Source organism: Microtus oregoni, unplaced genomic scaffold (genome assembly GCF_018167655.1).
Source record: "Microtus oregoni isolate MIOR12 unplaced genomic scaffold, Mior012 000016F_ref0000370, whole genome shotgun sequence".
NCBI classification, from domain to species: Eukaryota; Metazoa; Chordata; class Mammalia; order Rodentia; family Cricetidae; genus Microtus; species Microtus oregoni.
The window spans coordinates 32867935-32888415 of record NW_024543075.1 but is presented as its reverse complement, the minus strand read 5'-3'; the positions used below and the strand labels follow the sequence as shown (position 1 = coordinate 32888415).

General features: G+C 49.1%; 1 protein-coding gene across 6 annotated transcripts in view; it reads left to right on the top strand.

Moving 5' to 3' along the window:
• Positions 1-20481, top strand: part of Mical2 (microtubule associated monooxygenase, calponin and LIM domain containing 2) — a 137603-nt gene that overhangs the window by 81202 nt on the left and 35920 nt on the right. For all 6 annotated transcript variants that reach the window (XR_005975788.1, XM_041666907.1, XM_041666905.1 and 3 more), the window contains 7 exons: positions 3236-3443; positions 6668-6784; positions 8962-9063; positions 10874-11029; positions 14527-14627; positions 18047-18304; positions 19996-20111. Coding sequence is in view for 5 of the 6 variants with exons in the window: in XM_041666907.1 (XP_041522841.1) it covers positions 3236-3443; positions 6668-6784; positions 8962-9063; positions 10874-11029; positions 14527-14627; positions 18047-18304; positions 19996-20111 (1058 nt within the window). In the remaining variant the exon portion in view is untranslated. The remainder of the gene's footprint in view (positions 1-3235; positions 3444-6667; positions 6785-8961; positions 9064-10873; positions 11030-14526; positions 14628-18046; positions 18305-19995; positions 20112-20481) is intronic.

The window sequence follows — 20481 nt, the reverse complement described above, 5'->3', positions numbered from 1 at the left end:
AGCTGGCCCAGCGCTGGCCATGGAGTGACCGAGCTCACCAACAGGAAAAAGGCAGTAACTGCAGACATGCGATGGGGCCAGACTTCGCCCAAAGCAAACCTCGCAAGCATGGGGTTTGGAACAGGTTCTGAAATGACCGTCATTGTCTGGCTATGTGGAGCAAGAAGTTGCATGGAGGGTGAGATAACGTGCAGGATCTGGGCTAAGGAAGCCGGTTTTCTCCAGGCACCTCTGTCCAGAGAGGAAGCCAGGGCCCCACCCCCACGCACTCCCCAAAGTCTCTGGGGGTGAGTCAAATCTCAGCAGTGACTTCATTTCCTCTAATTGGGAGGCTACAGACTCTCTGGAAGCTTCCAGCCAGTAAACTACACTGATTGCAGTGTGGGAGCCTCTGATATACTTGATCATACTTTCCCTCGGGGACCCTGGTGGCCTAGGGGAGTGACAGCCAGGGGTTGGAGTATTTGCTCAGGAAGAGGGATGTGTTTTTAAGATAACATTTAATCCCAAGTAGAGGAAAGTTTCCAGATGTCTCTGCAACGTCCATCAGTGAGTGAGAAGTGGGTGAAGGTCCCGCTTGTTGACTTGCTGAACAGCTCCAGCTATTCACATATACCCCACACCCCCATACTCCACGCACCCACCCTGCACACACCCTCAACTGTGACCTCCTTCCACTGCTGGGCTACTTCCATGCTTTCAGATCTTATGTAGCACTATAGAAAATTAGATGTGACTATCTACATCACCATGTGTCCCCCTCTCCCCTCTTCTGTCCTAAGACTGTGTCCTCTCTGAAGAAGGACTTGGTCTTCTTCAACATGCAATGACTTGGTATATGGACCTTGTACAAAGTCTTGTTTGTCTCTTCTTTACCCCCAGTGACCTTCAGCATCCGGGCATAGACCACTCCCTCTGTTCTCCCCCTTCCTCCCCTCTTCCTGAGTGGGCTCCATCAGCTGAGATGGTCAGTTTTCTTTTTCTTTCCATCAGCCCAGAAGCAGGACTGCACCGTAGTCTTGAGAGCAAGACCAGCTGGGTTTAGATCCTGGCTCCGCGGCTTTCAATCTGACACCGTGGACCAGTTGGTTACCTTGCAGCTTTGTGCCCTGCTGTCCCCATGTGGGAAGTGGTCAGAATGAAAGCTCTCTTCTATGAGCAGTAACAGTTCCTGAGCTTGAGAAGCCAAGCACACGATTGTGAGTGAGTGCGCCACAGACGTGAGCTACAGTGATACTGATGATAACATAGGAAGCCCCCTCCTCTAAAGTCCCCTGCATTCTACCAGGCTTTTCCCTGTCTGAGCATGAAATAGCATGAACCATACGACATTCTGGCTCCTTGTTTCAAAGTCCAAGTTTACGCCGTGGCCTGAGTGTCTCTAGAAACAGACACTGGTTTTCAGTAATAAGACCCCAACTTCAGGGCTGGAGAGATGAGGAGTACTGGCTGCTCTTTTGGAGGATCCAGGTTCAATTCCCAGCGTCCGTATGGTGCCTTGCAAACCACCTGTAACTCCAGTTACAAGCTTTTGGTCCCCTCAATACTATAGCAAGCTTGTAGCTCTTAGGTGGGGTGTGGCTAGTAGCTTGGGGGGTCCAGTGGATGGGTTTGGGCTTTAGGGGATCCTAGCCACAGGAAACTCCCTGCTGGCTAGCTAGAAAAGCCAAGGGAGTTGGGGAAGGGGCCCAAGGTTTTGTTCCACTGTGGAGGATCTAAGAGTGGGGGATCCTGCCACGTGTCTGTTCATTCACCTCTTAAGTCCCCTCGGTATTGGAGCAAGCTGTGTTTCAGAGTTCCACCGAGGTTGCAGGAGGATAGGCCCACATATATCTTGCTTATCCATCAATTCATAGGCTCATGAGTTGTTTGAGGTTTGGGGCTAATGTCAATAATCCTTCCCTTGGTGTTCATGGAGATGATTTCGATTCTCTTGAGAATATGAACCTAGGAGTGGGCTGGCTGGCTAATATGGTACCCCTGTGTTTAGCTGATAAAGAAATTGCAATACCAGACTGCTTGAAATCATTTGCACTAATAAGGTGTGAGAATTGACTGTTTCCAGCTCTTGGTTCATGTGCCCCCATCAAATTACCAGTGGCAGGGAGTGACCATTCACCGTGGCTTATTTTTTGCATTTCCCTAATGCTGATAGTTTTGGGATCTGTTTATATCTTTACTGGAAAAAAATGCTATCTAAATTCTTTCTCTAGGGTTCATTTGGATGTTTTATTTTTCATTCAAGCTATCAAATTTTATGCGTGTTAGATACAAGTGCGCTAGCAGAACTTCAGTTATGTGTCTTGCAAGTATTTCGCCCATCAGTGGGACTGTCTTTCCCTTTTGTCTTTTCCTTTGCCAGGTTGGGGAACGGGAGAGGGGGAGACAGGCTAGCCTGGGCTCACAGGCAGATGCCACCATGACTTTCTACTTTTTACTTCCTTGGCAATACAATCTTTTGAAACATCAGTTTTATCTTAAGATTTATTTTTATTTGTATGTGATGGGGGCGGGGTACATCTGTGTGCTGGTGCATGATGGGCCAGAAGAGGGTGTCAGATCCTCTGAGCTGGAATTACAGGTGGTGTGAGTCACCCAACATGGATGCTGGGAATGGAACTCATGGCTTCTAGAAGAACAGAGAATGCTCTTAGCCACTGATCCATCTCTCCAGCCCCAGCACCAAAGTTTTTAATCTTGATGAAGTCCAGATTGTCAATAGATTCTCTTGTTATTTGGCTCTTGGCCCTAAGGAACTATTGGCTACCTTCAGTCACAATAATGATGCTCCACACACTTCCATGACTCAGAAGTACTTCCTTCTTTTACTGTGTACTTAGTGTTGCTGGGTTATGTAACCCAGGGCCTCGCATGTGCCAGGCTGGCACTCTACAACTGAGCCACTTCCCCAGCCCAGTACACTTCCCAAATGTGGTCCTATAGACACAGCCCTCTGCGGAAAAGCAACACTTCACAGACCCAGCTCACAGGAAAGGAAGCTGAGAGCTGGGGGTACCAGGCCCGGGGTCAGATCTGGTCCAACCTCACTCAAAACCTCCTATCCTCCCAGGGCTTGAACAGTGTCTAGTCTGTGATGGACCCACAGGGAAGGCCCACCGGGTGGATGACTAATGGACCCTAGCAGATGCCCAGCATGCTGTGGCTGGTGAGGTGGCACCCGGTGACAGACCGCCTGGACACTCAAGGTTGCTAAGTGTCCCCTCTCTCCCCACAGTGTCTCATTGTCGGAGGAGGACCGTGTGGCTTGCGCACTGCCATTGAACTTGCCTACCTGGGAGCCAAAGTGGTTGTAGTGGAGAAGAGAGACACCTTTTCCCGGAACAACGTCCTACACCTCTGGCCCTTCACCATCCACGACCTACGGGGCCTAGGAGCCAAGAAGTTCTATGGGAAATTCTGTGCAGGCTCCATCGACCACATCAGTGAGTAGGGCTGGGGTGGGGTACTTCATGAAGGTCCGGGTCTCACTGTGGGTGGACCCATCTTGGGGTGGGGTACTTCAGTGAGTCCAGGCCTCACATCAAGGAGCCCCCGCTGGCCCTTTGAGGACCATGCATCCAGATGAAAGACTATGCTTAGTTACTTTGTTTTGCCTGTGAAGGGATGCTTCACAGGAATCAGTTTGAAGAGAGGTTTTATTTGGGCTCATGGTGTGAAGGGACACAGACCTCTCGTGGCAAAGAAGTGAAAAAGGCAAGCAGCTTCATGGCTGCTAGCTCACATCTGGGCAGATGTGGAAGTGAAGAGAGGCCCAGCAGAGGGACTGGGCTATAAACTTCAAATCCCCTTCCTCCCCCAGAGGCTCACTTCTTCCTGCTAGGCCACATCTCCTGAAGGTCCTGCAGTCCCCTAAAACAGTCCCACTGGATGGGGGTCAAATGTCAAAATACCTGAGCCAGGGGTGACATTTCACATTCGGACCATGACAGTGTGCTTTGTGGCTTATTCTGGGCTCCGTGCTGTGTCCCATTGGTCACAGACTGTGGCACGCACTGCCTGCCAAAATGCCCGTCTCCAGGGCCTAAGTATTTGACACATAATAGATGAACAATAAACATCTGTCGGGTGGATGAATGAAATACAAAGCCCAGGGGTAAGCAGCGGAGTCTGTACGCTCCGGGAGTGTGCTGAGATTCTGTCAGTAATAAAATGTGCTCTAATAGAGTGAGTCACGTTCCCAGAGGAATTTGAGAGAGAGAACTCACAAAGCCGCTAACAGGGCCAGATGGTTGAGACCTTGTGCAGAAGCCTTTGGACACTGTGCTGCAGAGAGTCCTGGGGAGGAGGGCAGGTGGCAGATGAGAGGAGTGACGTCATTGAACATGTAATCTCTGACGGAGGATCGCTAACCAGCGCTCCTTAGAGCTTTGACGACAGGGAAGGCCGCCTGTGTGATTCCGTGGGGGCTGGGAAGGGAAGCTGAGGATGTAGACCAGGTGCCGGGCAGTCTGAACACCTGTGCCGAGCACGGCTTCTGTTCTGCTGTTGGTCACCTGTGGAATCTTGAGATAAGACCTACGCAGACCTGCTTTGGGGAGGCAGTACCCCACCTCCTCGGAGCTTTGCAGGGAAGAGGTCTCTGGGCATCTTCAGATGACAGTGGAATGTGGAAGTCAGGCAGGTCATATGAGAGTCAGGTGAATTCAATACAAAGATGTCTCTTTCATTCCTTACTTGGCTGAAATTCCTTTCCTCAGGTCTCAATTTTATCTCCTATAAAACAGGACTAATGTTGTCTCCTTGAATTGCTAAGCTTACACAGCACCCCATCTGCTGTGTGCTGAACATTAAAGCACTTTGGCTCTGGTGGCATAGGAGGGTGCGGTGTGTGGTCCTCAAACCTGAGAACCTTGTACTTCTCCACGGGGATGGGTGAGAGCGGAGCCCAAAGACCCATGTCCATATGAGACCAATGCTGATGGGAAAAGTGAGTGGAGTGTGGGTGGGACTGGAGAGAATTATCAGCTACTAAGGGTGTAATTTATTCAGACGCAGAAGAATTTACCAGCAGCAACCCCAGAGTTTATTCCCACTTTGGGATGAGAAAATTCCAGAAGTCCAACGGAAAGAAATGTGCATTTGCCCAGAAAGCCACAGCGTGAGCTGGCGGGATGCGTTGACCCACCCAGAGAAGGAGGCCTGTTGCTTAGAATGTGAAGTGAAGGCTTCAAGCAGTGTGGAAAGGATATGGCCTTGTCCAGGGCAGCTCTGGGAGAATGAAGGTGGGGACTTAGAGAGCACCTCCTGGGTCCCAGAAGCCAGGAACCTTGACACTGTGAGGTGTGGCCAAGCCTCCCCTGGAAGGACTGTCTCCTTAGCAGGTTGTAGCCAGCTGGCTGGCTTCTGTTCAGACTGCAGGCCATCTCCAGCCACAGCTGCATCTTCATGTTCAGCTTTGCTCGGCTTCTCTTTACGTCCTGTGTTAGAACTCTTACTTCCCAGCACTGTTCTGCCAGCCCTGTGGTCTGTGTCCTGTGCGTGACAGAGAGAGGTGTTGACCAGCCCTTCACACGCTCATCTTCCCTTCTTAGCATCCCCAGGACAGAGGCAGAGCGAGCCACGCCTTCCAACTCTGGTCCCTCTTGCATATCTCTCCCCCTTCTCCCTCTCCTCATCATCAGTCTTCCTGCGCCTCACCCTGGACCCCACCTTCTCTGGGGACCTCATTATTGTTCCTTGGCTCAAAGGATTTGCTCTAAAAGAGGAAGTGTGAACTGTCTATCCCCTCATACTCTCCCCTGCGTGTCCACCTCCTTCTGCCACCACACTAAAGAGATTTTTACCCAGCCGCTTCCTGGCTCCCAGGTGCCCTTGCCTCATGTGGACTTCGTTGTCCTCAGTCTGTCCAGGGATTCTGATGCTCCCGATTGTTCCTCTATTGCAGCCCCAGCCCAGGCCCCATCGTTCTGTCTGTTTCCTTCATTACAGAGCATGTTCTCCGTTGCTGTGACTAAGATGGCACCTGGCATGTTGTGGGTGCTCCACGAATATGAAATAAACTGCACCCACTCGATGCAGAGAAGCCAACAGCAAGTTTACAGTTTCTCCCTGTACAGGAAAATAGTTGGAGGGATGCCCATTTGTGCCGAGCACCGGGGAACGAACAAGATTGCGCTCACTGAAGGCATTTGAAATGGCAAGAGTGGAGAGCATGAGCCCAGCTGGTGGGAGAATTCCCCGCCTTGTCCATTACCATTGGAGAGAAGGAGCTTTTGGCATAGACCTCATCCAAAGAGCCATCTGATCTCTGACTTTCCTGTGGCTCCTGACTCTCACTGTCTCCTCCGAGAGACTTTATGTCATCAAAGCCAGAGCCCAGCTCAGCAAAGGTGTAGGAAAGACAAATCTTCCTAGTTAGGACAGCCTGGTCCAGCTAGAGCAGAACCTTCGGGTCAGACTGAACAGGATCCCATCTGCTTTTTGTTTCTTTATGGCCCTGAACAGTCACCTGGCTTTAGCAAGTCTCAGTATCTCCTCTATTAAACGAGAATAAGAAGGATGCGTGAGAAGCCCTGCAGTGCCTAGTACAGACTCAGCAGGTGCCGGGCTGAGTTCGGAGGCCACCAACCACACCTGCACAGCACTTTCACACAGGTGGTACCCAGGCATCGCTCCGAACAGTCATCTCTCCTTTTCTTCCCGACAGGTATCCGTCAACTACAGCTTATCCTGTTCAAGGTGGCCCTGATGCTGGGAGTGGAAATCCATGTGAATGTGGAATTCGTGAGGGTTCTAGAGCCTCCTGAAGACCAAGAAAATCAAAGTACAGTATAATTTTCCTTCTCTGCCTTGAGGGCAGATATTCCAAGTGGGAAGCTGTGCTGGTAGCTTTCAGAGGCTATCTCTGCAAGTTATTTTTGCTAGGAGCTGTTTGGCATACTTCCACTGACAAATACTTTACCTTTTTTGACCATTTCTGTGGCTTTGGGCTTATTCTTCAGCTCCCAGCAAGGGCAGATGTGATGGTGGAATTACTATTACACCATGAGGCCTATAATTTGGTTACTCAGTCCCTAGGAAAATACAATTTCGACCAACAACATTCAGCTGGTGGCAGCCAACAAGACAGATCTGATAGCATAATAAAGTCACATAAGCTTCAGGACATGTGTGTCAGTTCACACGCAGATAGGAAAATGTGCCTGCTGCACCCCCAAAACATTTTAAAATACAGTAAAGAAACTGAGACTTCTAGAGTGGTTGTCAAACAAAGGTTCTAGATATTTCTTGGAATACGTATGTCTTAGGGATTTTGTTGCTGAGAAGAGACACCGTGGGCACGGCAGCTCTTATAAAGGAAAATGTTTCAATGGGACTGGTTTACATTCAGAGGTTCAGTCCATCATCATGGTAGGAAGCATGGCAGCGTGCAGACAGACAGTGCTGGGGAGGCAGCTGAGAGTTCTACCTCTGGATCAGCAGGCAGCAGAAAGAGAGAGCCACTGGGCCTGGCTTGAGCTTCCAAAACCTCAAAGCCCACTCCAGTGATACACTTCCTCCAATAAGGCCACACTAATCCCTATGGGCCTATAGGGTCCATTGTTCATACAAACTACCACAATGTGTGTGTGTGTGTATATATATATATATATATATATATATATATATATATATATATATATATCCCTGAGATAGTCTTATGTAGCCCAAACTGGCCTCAAACTTACTATGTTGCCAAGGATGACCCTTGAACTTTTTTCTGAATGCTAGGATTACAGGTATTACAGGTATGCCATCATGAGCATCGGTATGTTTGATTTTACTGAGTTTTAACTTAGATCATAAAATACCTCCATCTAGGTGGGTTCTTGGTAGTATTTTTTTGGGGGGGTGGGGGAGATTCAAAACAGGGTTTTAATGTATCTTTGGAGTCTGTCCTGGAAATATTCTGATATTTTAGCTGAACATGGTGGTGGTGCATACCTGTAATCCCAGAACTGAGGCAAGATGGTTGTAGGTTCAAGGCCAGCCTGGGCTATATTCTGAGAACCTACCTTAAAAAAAAAAACTAGAAGAAAGGGAAATCAAATTCTGATCTCTTTCACACACCGTTGTCATGGAGTTTGTCCAAGGCTCCATATCTTGCTGTCACAATTGCTTCCTATCTTGGTAATGCTGAGTTTTGAAGCAGTGTGTATAGGAGACTTTGCTGTTTCCCAGGGAGGGCACACCCCTGACTTCTCCTGGCCTCAGCTCAGAATATTTTTGACAACTTGGGGAGGATTTCCTTGCTTTTTTAACAAGACACAGTCATTCTCAAATGACTCAGAGACTGTGTGCTCCTGTTGGAACATCTCTGCTGGATAGTCAACCCTCATTCCAAGGACCCAGCCAGGCTTGCCCTGAGAATATGCTTCTATAGCAGCAAACCATTGGAGTCAGAAGCAGAAGTGCAAAGTGGCTCCCTGGCATCTCCCACATCCCCTGGGATCTGCTTGACAATGAGGAGCCACTGAATACGGGACAAATATGGGGGAATCTGTGAAAAATAGACAGGGGCAAGGGAGACTGGTTTGGGGTCTGCTAAAGGTTAGCATCCTCGTGAAGTTCAGCCAGCCCAGGTGTGGAGTCGGCAGTTCCTCTTCGCCTTGTGCGGGATAACCAGAGAGAAGCTGGATATGGAGTGTCCAGGTGTGTCCCATCTGCAGCCTGGGAACCGCATGCTACCGGATAGCTATGCGTGTGGCCAAATATGAAATAGTGAACTTATTAAAATATTACGAGAGGTCTTTGCCATAAAAAACCCCAGTTGCACAGGCTCTCAACCATGAGCTTTGTAGACGACAGCGCTGTGTCACAGTGTCAAAAGCTGGATATGCCTGATGCCTTTCTTGGGGAGGCTTCCCTGGGTCCTTGTCCGCGTCTCATGGCCAGCAGGGAGGGGTGGCATCTCTCAAGCCTGTCTCTGCCGCTCATCTAATAGTCTCTCTGCTCTGGTAGAAGTCGGCTGGCGGGCAGAATTCCTCCCTGCAGACCACGCCCTGTCTGACTTTGAGTTTGACGTCATCGTTGGTGCCGACGGCAATAGGAACACACTGGAAGGTGAGGACTCATCTTTTGGGGCTGAGAGATGATGAGGGGAACCGGAGAAGGATGATCAAGATGACAGATGCTTCGGCTAAGAGTAGAGGCAGACAGACTGTCCTGTCCTGCCTGAATCTGAGCGTGTGAGGACGGCCATTCCATTTTCCCTCCCTGGACCTCAGCATCCCCAAATGAGAATCTGGATAGCAGAACCCTCTCAGAGGGTGGGGGCAAGAGGTGGGGGGGCTTTTCTGTAAAAATGCTTCTTATACTGTGGGAAATGTCAACATAAATGGGCTGAGCACCTGCTGCTGTGTTAGCCAAGGTGCATTCTCCTGTCGCTCTGTCTAAGGCAAACATCTCAAGATGCCAATTGGCATCCGTTCATGTTCAAGTACTCTACCAATCAACAGAAGGGCCTCTTTCTCCATAGCTCTTGAGAATACCCACTGCCAGGCAGCCAAACTCTCAGGCTCCAAAGCCACACTTCTCTGAGTCCAGCAACAGGCTTTGTGTATTCATTTATACAGAACGGTTGTCTGAGACCATGGGTGGAAGACATCATGGTGTCGGTGGCATCTCTTAGAGTAGGGACAGTTGTTATTTCTGAGTCTGCCCCTGTCAAAGGTCATAAGATGAAGATGCATGGCTGGGCAAACTCATTCTCTGAGGACAGGATACACATACTGAAATAGGTCTGATCTCAGAGAAGTCTGCATATCTGGTCCTTCAGCTCAGGCCTCTCCTGTCTGCTACCTGCCCCACAGTCTGTCCTGCCCCACAGTCTGCCCTGCCCTCACTCCTGTGCCCATCTTCTCACAGAAATGTCTGACAAGACACATCGAAGCTGCCAGTGTGAATACGTGTATGATTTGTGGGATTGTTCTGGTTGTTTGGGAAAACTACATGTCAGAATACTTGAGAGCCTAGGGTCTATGCCCAGCCTGCTAGAGGTTAAACCCTTCCACATTAATCACTAAGCAAGAAAATGCCACCACAGACATACCCTCAGCCAGTCTGCTAGGGGCTATTCATCAGTTGAGATTCCTTTTTCCTAGGTATGTCTAGGCTTATGTCAAGACATAAACCAGTCAGCATACATTGAAACACCAGTCACTGGGAACTAGTGTGCTGGTTTCTTTTGCTAGACCTTGGTGTTGCTTTCAGAAGCACAACCCCATCTCTGCCTTCATCTTTACAGAGCATCTTCCTCAGTGTGTTTATGGGTCCAACTTTCCCCATGAATAAAGACATCAGCTGTATTACAGTAGATGGCCCATTATACTCCAGTTGACTTTATATTAACTAAGCCCAACATACAGAGACACCAAGGGTTAGGATTTCACCAACATATGTGGTAGGAAGATGGCAATGCAATATGACCCATAACAACAAATTTATAAAGAAAATGTTTTAGCATCCCTCTCCTATGGGAGTTTAGTCTAATCCTATTTTTCAAAAGGTTTTCTTTTCCATTTAAAATGCTAACAAAACCATTTGACCCGTGCAAGCCCTCAGTGCCAAAGCACCTTAAGAGTCTTCAGTGATATACTCAGAACATCTCCAGAGGGTTGAGGTCTGTGGTAGCCTGCTGCACAGATCATTTTGGCCACTGGCCTGTGGATATGTAAGCGCTGCATATGGTCCAATGATATAGAAAAGAACAGAGTTCAAAATGCCTCTTGCTGGAACAAGTCTGGTGCCTCTGCCTGCTCCAGAACTGCTGTCCCCATTGTCTTTGGGGCACAGAGAAGAGTGTTCTCAGCAGTATTGTCTGAGTTCCCACCCCATCTAGAGGACTGACACATCTATCCTGTCCCTTACACAGGGTTCAGGAGGAAGGAGTTCCGGGGGAAGCTAGCCATCGCCATCACTGCCAACTTCATAAATAGGAACAGCACGGCCGAGGCCAAGGTGGAGGAGATCAGTGGCGTGGCCTTCATCTTCAACCAGAAGTTCTTTCAGGACCTTAAAGAAGAAACAGGTGAGACCTCCCCTCTCTAAACCAGACGCTATTCACAGTATGTTTGTATGTGTGTATGCATGTGTGAACAGATGTATGGTGGTCAGATGACAATCTCTAGTGTCCTTCAGATGCTGTCCTCGTGTGTGTGTGTGTGTGTGTGTGTGTGTGTGTGTGTGTGTGTGTGTACAGATGTATGGTGGTCAGATGACAATCTCTAGTGTCCTTCAGATGCTGTCCTCATGTGTGTGTGTGTGTGTGTGTGTGTGTGTGTACAGATGTATGGTGGTCAGATGACAATCTCTAGTGTCCTTCAGATGCTGTCCTCGTGTGTGTGTGTGTGTGTGTGTGTGTGTGTGTGTGTACAGATATATGGTGGTCAGATGACAATCTCTAGTGTCCTTCAGATGCTGTCGTGTGTGTGTGTGTGTGTGTGTGTGTGTGTGTGTGTGTGTGTAGAGAGAAAAGGTCCCACTGGCCTAATGCTTGACAAGTAGGCTAGGTTGCACGGCCAGTGAGCCCCAGGAGGGTTCTCAGGAGGTCTGCCTCTGTGCAACACTGGGGTTACAACACCATGCCTGCCCTCCCCCAACTCATGGATTCTGGCCAAATTCCATTCTGCAGTATTTGCCCAAAACACGTTTTTCTGACTAAGTTTTTCTCCCTAGTCCTTCTTCACCCAAGATTCCCAAGCTGTTCACGGGGCCCTCTGGCTTACAGGAGTTGCTGGGACTGGAGTCTGGGAGCAAAGATTTTTCTCAGTACACTAAATGTCTAGAGGCCCTTCAAGGAAAAGAGGGAATCTTGAGAGAATGTTCTGGATGTTGTATATGGAAATAGATTGTAGACTTTGCTAATACATGGTGGACATTTACTGAATGTCTGTTGTATACTGGCGCTCAGCATTGTAGAGTACAATGTCAATGTTAGCCCCACCCCTCCTGAAGGGTCTCCCTATCCAAAGAGGGTACCCATGTAAAGCACTGTGACACAGGGTAGTTGGGAAGTCTGTGCCTAAGCTCTGCATGAAATGCTGGGACATGCTGAGGAGGGAACCTATAATCTGAGGGAGAACCTGAAGACTCCCGGGGCTTTGTGCAGCACATCAGCTGCCCCTCCCTATGAGACAGGACAAGGACCCTACACACAACTCACCCCACCCCCAGCATGCTCTGGCAGCAATTGTCACCTAACCATGGGACAGAAGATACTGATTCAATAGCTGGGTATAGAGTCTGGGGCAGATAAGCAGCCCAAGACTTATCTTCTATATGGCCAGAACGACAGATGCTCATGAGGGTAGCGGAGAAACAGAGAAATTGGCTTTCTTTATAACCTGACCAAAAGTGCACATTGTCCCTTGAAAGGCAGCACAGTGATAATGTTAAAGTAGGCTTCTATACTCACAAGGCATGGTGGCCCGTGCCTGTAATCCCAGCACTTGGAAGATGGAAGCAGGAAAACCAGATGTTCAAGGCTAGCACCAGCTACACAGTAATTTTGAGGCCAGCCTCAACTACAGGAGACCCTGTCTATAAAAGGAGTGAAGGTGCCAGGCATGCTCTCTGGTGCCCAGTCTGCCCTGGTCTGTTGACACTTTCCCTCACTGCCGCTTACACGCTTGTTTCCCGTGGCTCCTGTTCCAATCACTGCACCCGTACCTTGTCTTCTCCTTGTCTTAGCACGTTTTAGTGTCCACATTTCTCACTTTCCCATTCAACATCACATCTTAAATAGAATCCTGATGGTAGGTTTTGGGGACCATGGCTTCTCTTGGCATCAAAGCCCGAGGACTCTGGATGACCCTGTGGCTTTGGTATCGCCTCTGAGATGGGACTGATTTTCTATGTTCAAGGGGCCAAAGGGAGAAAAAAAATCAAAAAGGGGTATGTTCCATGATACGTTGAGATGTCCTTTAGCAAGGACTGTGATCTCACAACTCATCATGGACATCCATTCACACTGCTGTCTGTGGCTGGTTCCACTGTATTTATAACGGAGACCCTGTGACCCACAAAGACACATGTGCTCACTTAAGACTCTGGCCTCTGACCCCCACCTTCCATGGGTTTCCTGTTAAGGTGCTATTTCCCATGGAATCATTTTCTCCAAAGTTCATTTTCTAGGAAGGGGCTGAGTTGCTGAGCCAGGCTCAGCCTCTTGCTGGTTACAACTCTATTTGCCACCTTATGTCCCTCGGAGCCTCCCCAATTTATTATTACAAGTTTTAATGTTTCCTTTCCAGAGTATTGTATCCTTTGAATGACTTAATACTTAATTTTCCAGCCCTCCCTTCCCCCTTAGAAACAAAGAAAATAAATACCCGAACCGCCAGATAGGGATTATGGCAGGACATTGCATGTGTTTCTCCAAAGCTTTCCCGAGCTTCCTTTAAACTTGGCCGTTGTCACACCGTAAGTCATTGTCTCAGGTCAGTGACAGCAATAAATTTCCTTTGATTCTCTTGGGGGCCTTCCGTGTGCATGGCTGTTTCCTATTTTACTGTAATAATAAGGGTGTTGCTATGGTTACCCAGCACACCTTGTGTGGATGCTTTAAGGTCACTGTGTGCCTTTTACTTCCTGTCACATACACCAGCCAGAGGTCCTCATGTTCTAGTGACCACCAGAGCCACCCAGGGAACTTAACACTTACGGTGTTGGCCCTACCTACAGTTTCTAATTCAGCAGTCCTGATGATTTGACTTATCTTAAGTTCTCAGGTGAGCCGGTGGCTCTGACTGAGCCTCCCCGCATCCCTTTGAGAACCAGAGAAAAGCGATCATCTCATAGCGTGATCTTCAGTGCAGAATCCTAATGTGTGAAAGTGTTGCTGTCTGTGGAGAGGACAAAAGATGAGGTCTAGGGCTGGGGAGATGGCTCCACTGAGGATCTGAACTCAATTCCCAGGACCCACATAAAAATGTTTGTGTGGTGGTGTATGTTAATAATCCCAGTTCTAGGACGTGGAGACAGGAGCATCCCTGAGGCTCATGGCTGGCCTGTCTACTATAGTTGCTGAGCTTTGGGTCAATGATAGACCCTGTCTCAAGTAGGTAGGTATGTGAAAAATGATACCTGAGGTTGTCTTCTGGCCTACACACAGGAACATGCCCACACCCACATACCACAATGCAATCTAAGCCTCTAACCTCTGACCTGGGTTTTCTCATTCAAGCTAGGCCATGATAGAAGATGCTCTGTGGACACACAGTGGATGGAGCCTGATCCATACAGTCAGGTTCAAAGTTTGCATCTGTGGTCCTGTCTAGCACTTCCTATAATACTTTCTGTCTAGCTTTAACTTAAGAATACTAGACATCTGTGGTTGTTGTATGCTGTTTGGTTGTTTTACTTTTGAACATGCCTTTGTGCAATCATAAAAGCTAGTTGTTTCTGGTCCACAGCCTGATATGTCTTTACTATTTATCTTATATGCATCTTCTGCACATACATAAGGAGACCTGGAATGAAGCGAGGCGCCGTTGGTAAACTTGGTCTGAATGCTTCTCCTTGCAGGGATTGATCTCGAGAACATTGTCTACTACAAGGACTGTACGCACTACTTTGTCATGACAGCCAAGAAGCAGAGCCTGCTGGACAAAGGAGTCATCATTAATGTATGTATCCATAGATAGCGATTTCTCAACTGTTTCCCCCAGGGCGCATGGGCTGGCAGAATCAGCAGATGTGAGAGGAGATACTATCCTGCTAGAACCCAAGCGAGGGGGGAGGGGAAAGAGAAACTGCTGGGCCCTTCCTTGCCTTTGACATTGTGTGACTACCCATCCACACAGATATGTTTCAAACCTGTTGCGGTGAGAGACCTTTGCCCAGAATATGATCAGTTGAATCTTTTCCTTCCTCAAATGTCATTCTTCCTTTGGCCCCGCTTCTTCTCCAAGAGGTCACACTCACTTGGAGATGGGGACTCCTTGTCCTTGTGGAACATAGAGATGACGTCACTTTGGAGTCTGACACTGTGTCCCTTTGCCACGGGGGAATACTTACTGTTTGCGCCTTCAGAGACAAGCAGAGACCTGGTTCTCCCATGAGCTAACTCAGGATGGTGGCCAAGATTTTGATTTTTTTTTTGAATCTCAGTCTTCTGTCTATAAAGTGGAATAACGCCTGTAAATCCTCTGAAGAGTTCTTGAGACATCACTGTATATGAGCAGGGATGCATGAGGAATGTACACACATATATGTATATATGTGTGCACACACATCATGCTTGGCTCAGTGCCTGGTAGACAGTGGTTTTCAGGGTTCTACACACGCGCGCGCGCACACACACACACACACACACACACACACACACACCGCAGCCTTGTTTGGACACTTGCTCTGTCCTATTGGCTGTTTGGTTTCTCTCCATGGCTTTGCTTCTTGGTTTACTTATTTATTTTTGCTCTGAGATGATGTCTTGCTGTGTCTTGCTGTGTGGTCCAGGCTGTCCTCAAACTCTCCATCCTCTTGCCTCAGTCTCCCAAGAGCTGAGATTGCAGGCGTGCACACCAGACCTAGTATGCATCATCGAGTTTAAGAGCGAACATCGTGTGGCTGGAGAGATGACTTAGAGATTAAGAGCACTTGCTGCTCCTCCAGAGGACCCGCGTTTGGTGACTCTCACCCACATCCGGAGGCTCCGGCCGACTCCAGTGCCCTCTTCTAACCTCTGCAGGCACTGCATGCATGTGGCATATTCTTACATAGACACACACATATGGATGGATAAAGATGAGAGAGAGGAGGTGGGGAGGATGAGGGCCTTGGTCAGACCTCACCCTTCTAGAGCTCCTGTGCTCACTGCTTCCAGATAAAGATCCCACAGCCCCAGGTCAGCTGCCTCCAGGTCCTGTCCTGGACTGGGACCACTCAGTGTTGCTTGTCAGGGTACAGTGTGCATATCTTCTCACCAGCTTGTACTGGCATCTGGCCTGGAAGCATTAGTAACCCAGGCCTCCTCTGGGCCTCCTCCACCTTGGCTGGGCCTCTGCTGAGAGCATGAGTTGTGGGCAGAGTCTGTGGGTAGGACGGGAGAAGCTAGCCTCACACACACACACACATACACACACACACCCAACACACACACACCAACACACCAACACACACACACATACACACACACACACACACCAACGCACACCAACACACACACACCAACACACACACACATACACACACACACACCCAACACGCACACACCAACACACACACACACACTAGCTGTTGAGAGCACTGGGATTTCAGATCTGCCAGCTCACTGCTGGTTGGTCAGTATGGCAATAGGATGTCCTCTTTTCCCCTCAGATGTACTGAGGTGGCTTCTTCAGTCTTCTCTTGGGTGAATGCTACGTATATTCTGTGAGGAAATATTAGAATTTCAGAAATAGAGTATTTGAAGTCACAGCTCCCCAAGAAACAGAAACAAGAAACAGAAGGTCACTCTGGGTATAGAGAAGGTTGTATATTTTGGAACCTGTAGAGTGCCCATACTGGAACCTTGGATAGGTTCAGTTGGCGTCTCATCATGTGACACCATTCATGACATTGTGAATTAGTAGGGGCAGGGAGTATCATCTATTCCTGTGTGCCAGGCACTGCATGAGGGATTCCATGTATACACTCTCTTTCCATCTTCATACAGTTCCAAGGAGGAGATCTTACAATTATGGTATTGAAAGTGAAAATGCAGAATAAAGTCGAACAGCATGCCCATATTCCAGCTGTGATAGAATCTCATGTATGCCAGGCTGGCCTTGAACTCATATTGTAGCTGAGGATGGCCTTGAACTCCTGATCAGTTTGCCTCCGTCTCCCTCACACTGAAATTACAGGTGTGCCCCACCACTCCCAGTTTAAATCAGCGCTGGAGACTGAACCCAGGTTGTTCATGCACATTGGGAGCATACTGCTGGTGGGAGCTCGCCCTTTCGCGTCCTCTTTAGGAAAGGTGGCCTTTAAGCAGAACAGGCTTTGGAAATATCTAACGCTCTGCATCTCTAGGATGAATTTCCTCATTGTCCATGTGTCATCTCCACCCCAGCAGAGAAGCAGGGCAGTGCCCACTTTTGTAGCCAAGACAGAGTGTCCTCAGCATCACAGAAAAGTGGGCAACTGAGTTCAGAAAGAAATCCAGAGAGAGGCATGGCACTCCCCCTTTTGTTTTCTGATCTTGTTTAACCACTAACGGCAGCATATCTGGACCCCAGTAGCTTCACTCCATCCGTTATTAAATCACATTTACTGGCTTGTTCCTTTGTCTCTTAATTGTACTGAAAGTTATCGTCAGAACCAGCCATGTGCAATGTGTTCCTTGTTTGCCAGGAGGCTGTTATCAAGTCTGCTGTCCATTACAGTTCCCAGTGCCCTCTCTCTAAATTCCTGCATGAGACAGATCTTTCAGCACTCCGTGCCAGGAAAAACTCGCCTCCCGTGAGGAACTGCTATGCTTCATTTTCTGATAAGGAAAGCCTGTATCACATTTCCCTTTCACCTTGGATGCCAGAAAGCCCAACGCCAAACTGGGTGCTTGATCACGACCGTGCTAACTGCCATGGCTGGACCATGTGCTTACTTCTTTGGCTCTGGTGTTCTAGTTTTGATTCGTGCGTGCTCACAGGCACAAGTACATGTACACACACATACTCACTTCCTGCACACACACATGCACATGTGTGCATCTCTGTGGAGGTCAGAGCTTAACTTCAGGGGTGACTCCTTTGGAGTCATCATCTTGTCTTTTGAGGTCTCTCACTGGTCCAGAGTTTACCCATTAGGCTAGGCAGACTAGCAAAGGACTCTTGAGAACCATTTTGTCTCTGTCTCCCCAGCACTGAGATTATAATCACACACTGTTCTGTCTGGATTCCTATGTGGGTTCTGGGGATTGAACACAGGCCCTCGTGTTTGCACGGCAAACGCTTTAAAGACTGATTCACCTCCTAGCCCCTCTAGCCTCCTCATGAAGACCCATCCCCTGGTCTGTAGTCCTTTGAAGAGAAGGGAGGTTTTACGTATGTTCTGATCTCCCCAGGACTACATTGACACAGAGATGCTCCTGTGCACAGAGAACGTGAACCAGGAAAAACTGCTCTCCTATGCCCGTGAAGCCGCGGATTTTGCCACCAATTACCAGCTGCCATCCTTAGACTTCGCCATAAATCACAATGGGCAGCCTGATGTGGCCATGTTCGACTTCACCTCCATGTATGCCTCAGAGAATGCAGCCCTGATGCGTGAGCGCCAGGCACACCAGCTGCTCGTGGCCCTTGTGGGCGACAGCTTGCTTGAGGTACTACCTGCCCTTCAAACCCTGGGAGCCAGCCCTGTTGGCTGAATTCTGAGATCTGTCTGCTTGCCTGTAGCAGAAGCCCTTTCTCCCATTTCCAGCTTCTGCGTTGCCTCTAGAATGAAGAACAAAACTAACCAGCCCTGGTCAAGAGCCCAGGACTGTCCTCACAACACGTAGACCCTAAGCATGGCCGGGACCTGTTACTCGTGTGCCTGTCCCTGTGTGGTTTTTCCATGTAGATATCTTCCAGAGTATGAGGGGGACTGTGAGGACAAGGGGTTTTCAAAGTATAGTGTTGAGGTCGTGGCCCTCCCTCTTGACCCTGTAAGTGCAAGGCCCCTTAGATAAATGACCATTTCAGGGTTAGTTTCCAATCTTAGTATGAACACTGTCAGTGTCTGAAGTAGTAAGGGCGGCGGCGAGGCTGCGTCCCCAACACCCCAGCCGCCTGCCCGGCTAGCTTATGCCCCGAAATAATTACACGGACACTGTATTCTTTTAAGCACTGCTTGGCCCATTCTCTTCTAGGCTAATTCTCACATATTAATTTAGCCCATTTCTAATCATCTGTGTGTAGCACCCCAAGGTGCGCTTACCGGGGAGATTCTAGCCTATGTCCATCCTGGGTCGGAGCTTCATCCCGGGAGCGGGGCATGGCGTCATGGCGTCTCTCTCAGGCGTCTGCTCCTGAGAGGAGAGCTGTGCAGACGCCTGAGAGAGACGCCATGCCCCTGTCCCGGGATGAAGCTCTGACCCAGGATGGATTAGGCTAGAATCTCCCCGGTAAGCGCACCTTGGGGTGCTACACACAGATGATTAGAAATGGGCTAAATTAATATGTGAGAATTAGCCTAGAAGAGAATGGGCCAAGCAGTGCTTAAAGGAATACAGTGTCCGTGTAATTATTTCGGGGCATAAGCTAGCCGGGCAGGCGGCTGGGGTGTTGGGGACGCAGCCCCGCCGCTCTTATTACTACAAGTGTCTGCAAAGTTATCCAGGGCTGAGAGTCAGATTGCAAACCCTACCCTGGGTGCGCCATGGAGCAAGCTGTTTACCTTTGACTTGACCAGATCAGTCCTTGTTCACCCTTATTGAGGCCTGTCACTTTTTTTTTTTTAAATTTTTGAGACAAAGTTTCTCTGTGTAACAGTCCTAGCTGTCCTGGAACTCACTTTGTAGACCAGGATGGTCTCAAACTCACAGAGATCTGTCTGTCTCTGCCCCTCAAGTGCTGGGATTAAAGGCGTGTGCCACCACCACCCGGTCCAGTGGCCTGTCACTTCTATCCCTGTCTCCCTCCCAACCTTCCCTTCCTCATTCTCCTGTGCTGAGTGTTCTGGCAGGCTCCAGCACTTTCCATCCACAAAACCTTTGCCCCTGATGTTCCCAAATGGACGGAGGTCAGAACCCCATCCATGCTTTACAATGACATGAAGGTCACACTTCCATGAAGTGTTCCCTGGTTCCGTTCTCTCCCGGAGCCCCCAGGTAGCCTTGCTACATGTGGGGCTGTCATACCCTTCACATGTATGCTCCAACTACCAGTGATTCTGGGAAGCTGTGGACAGCAGGATTCTGCCCTTGCTCTGGCTCAGAGATGGCACCCCACAACCAGAGCATGCCATGTAGAATGGGAGAGGAGACCGTGAGTCACCAGAGCCAATGAGAATTTTACCTGTGTTCTTTTACAGCCGTTTTGGCCCATGGGCACAGGCTGTGCCCGGGGCTTCCTGGCAGCCTTTGACACGGCATGGATGGTGAAGAGCTGGGACCAGGGCACCTCTCCCCTGGAGGTGCTGGCTGAAAGGTAAGCCTCAAGCAGAACTCCTAAGTGGGACACTGGGTAGAAGACTCAGCAGGAGTAGAGCTAAGTTAGCTGTCCTGCGGCCTCTGCACTGAGCTTAATCTACCATCCCATTTGTGGTCTGATGTGATCTCCGGGTCTTCAAGGACACTCTGTGTCATGATGCCTCTCCATCAGTGTCCAGGACAGTAGAGACAAATCTGAACATAGGCTAGTCCGAAATCAGTCCTGTTCTTATCCACACAAGGCCCAAGAGGTTTATTTAAGGAAGTCTTCAAGGACATTTCACAGTGTCCTTCCCTGAGTAAGGATTCTGGGGCCCGCCAGGCCTCTTCTACAGCTGAAGTCCTGGCTTCTTCCCAGGCCCTTGCTG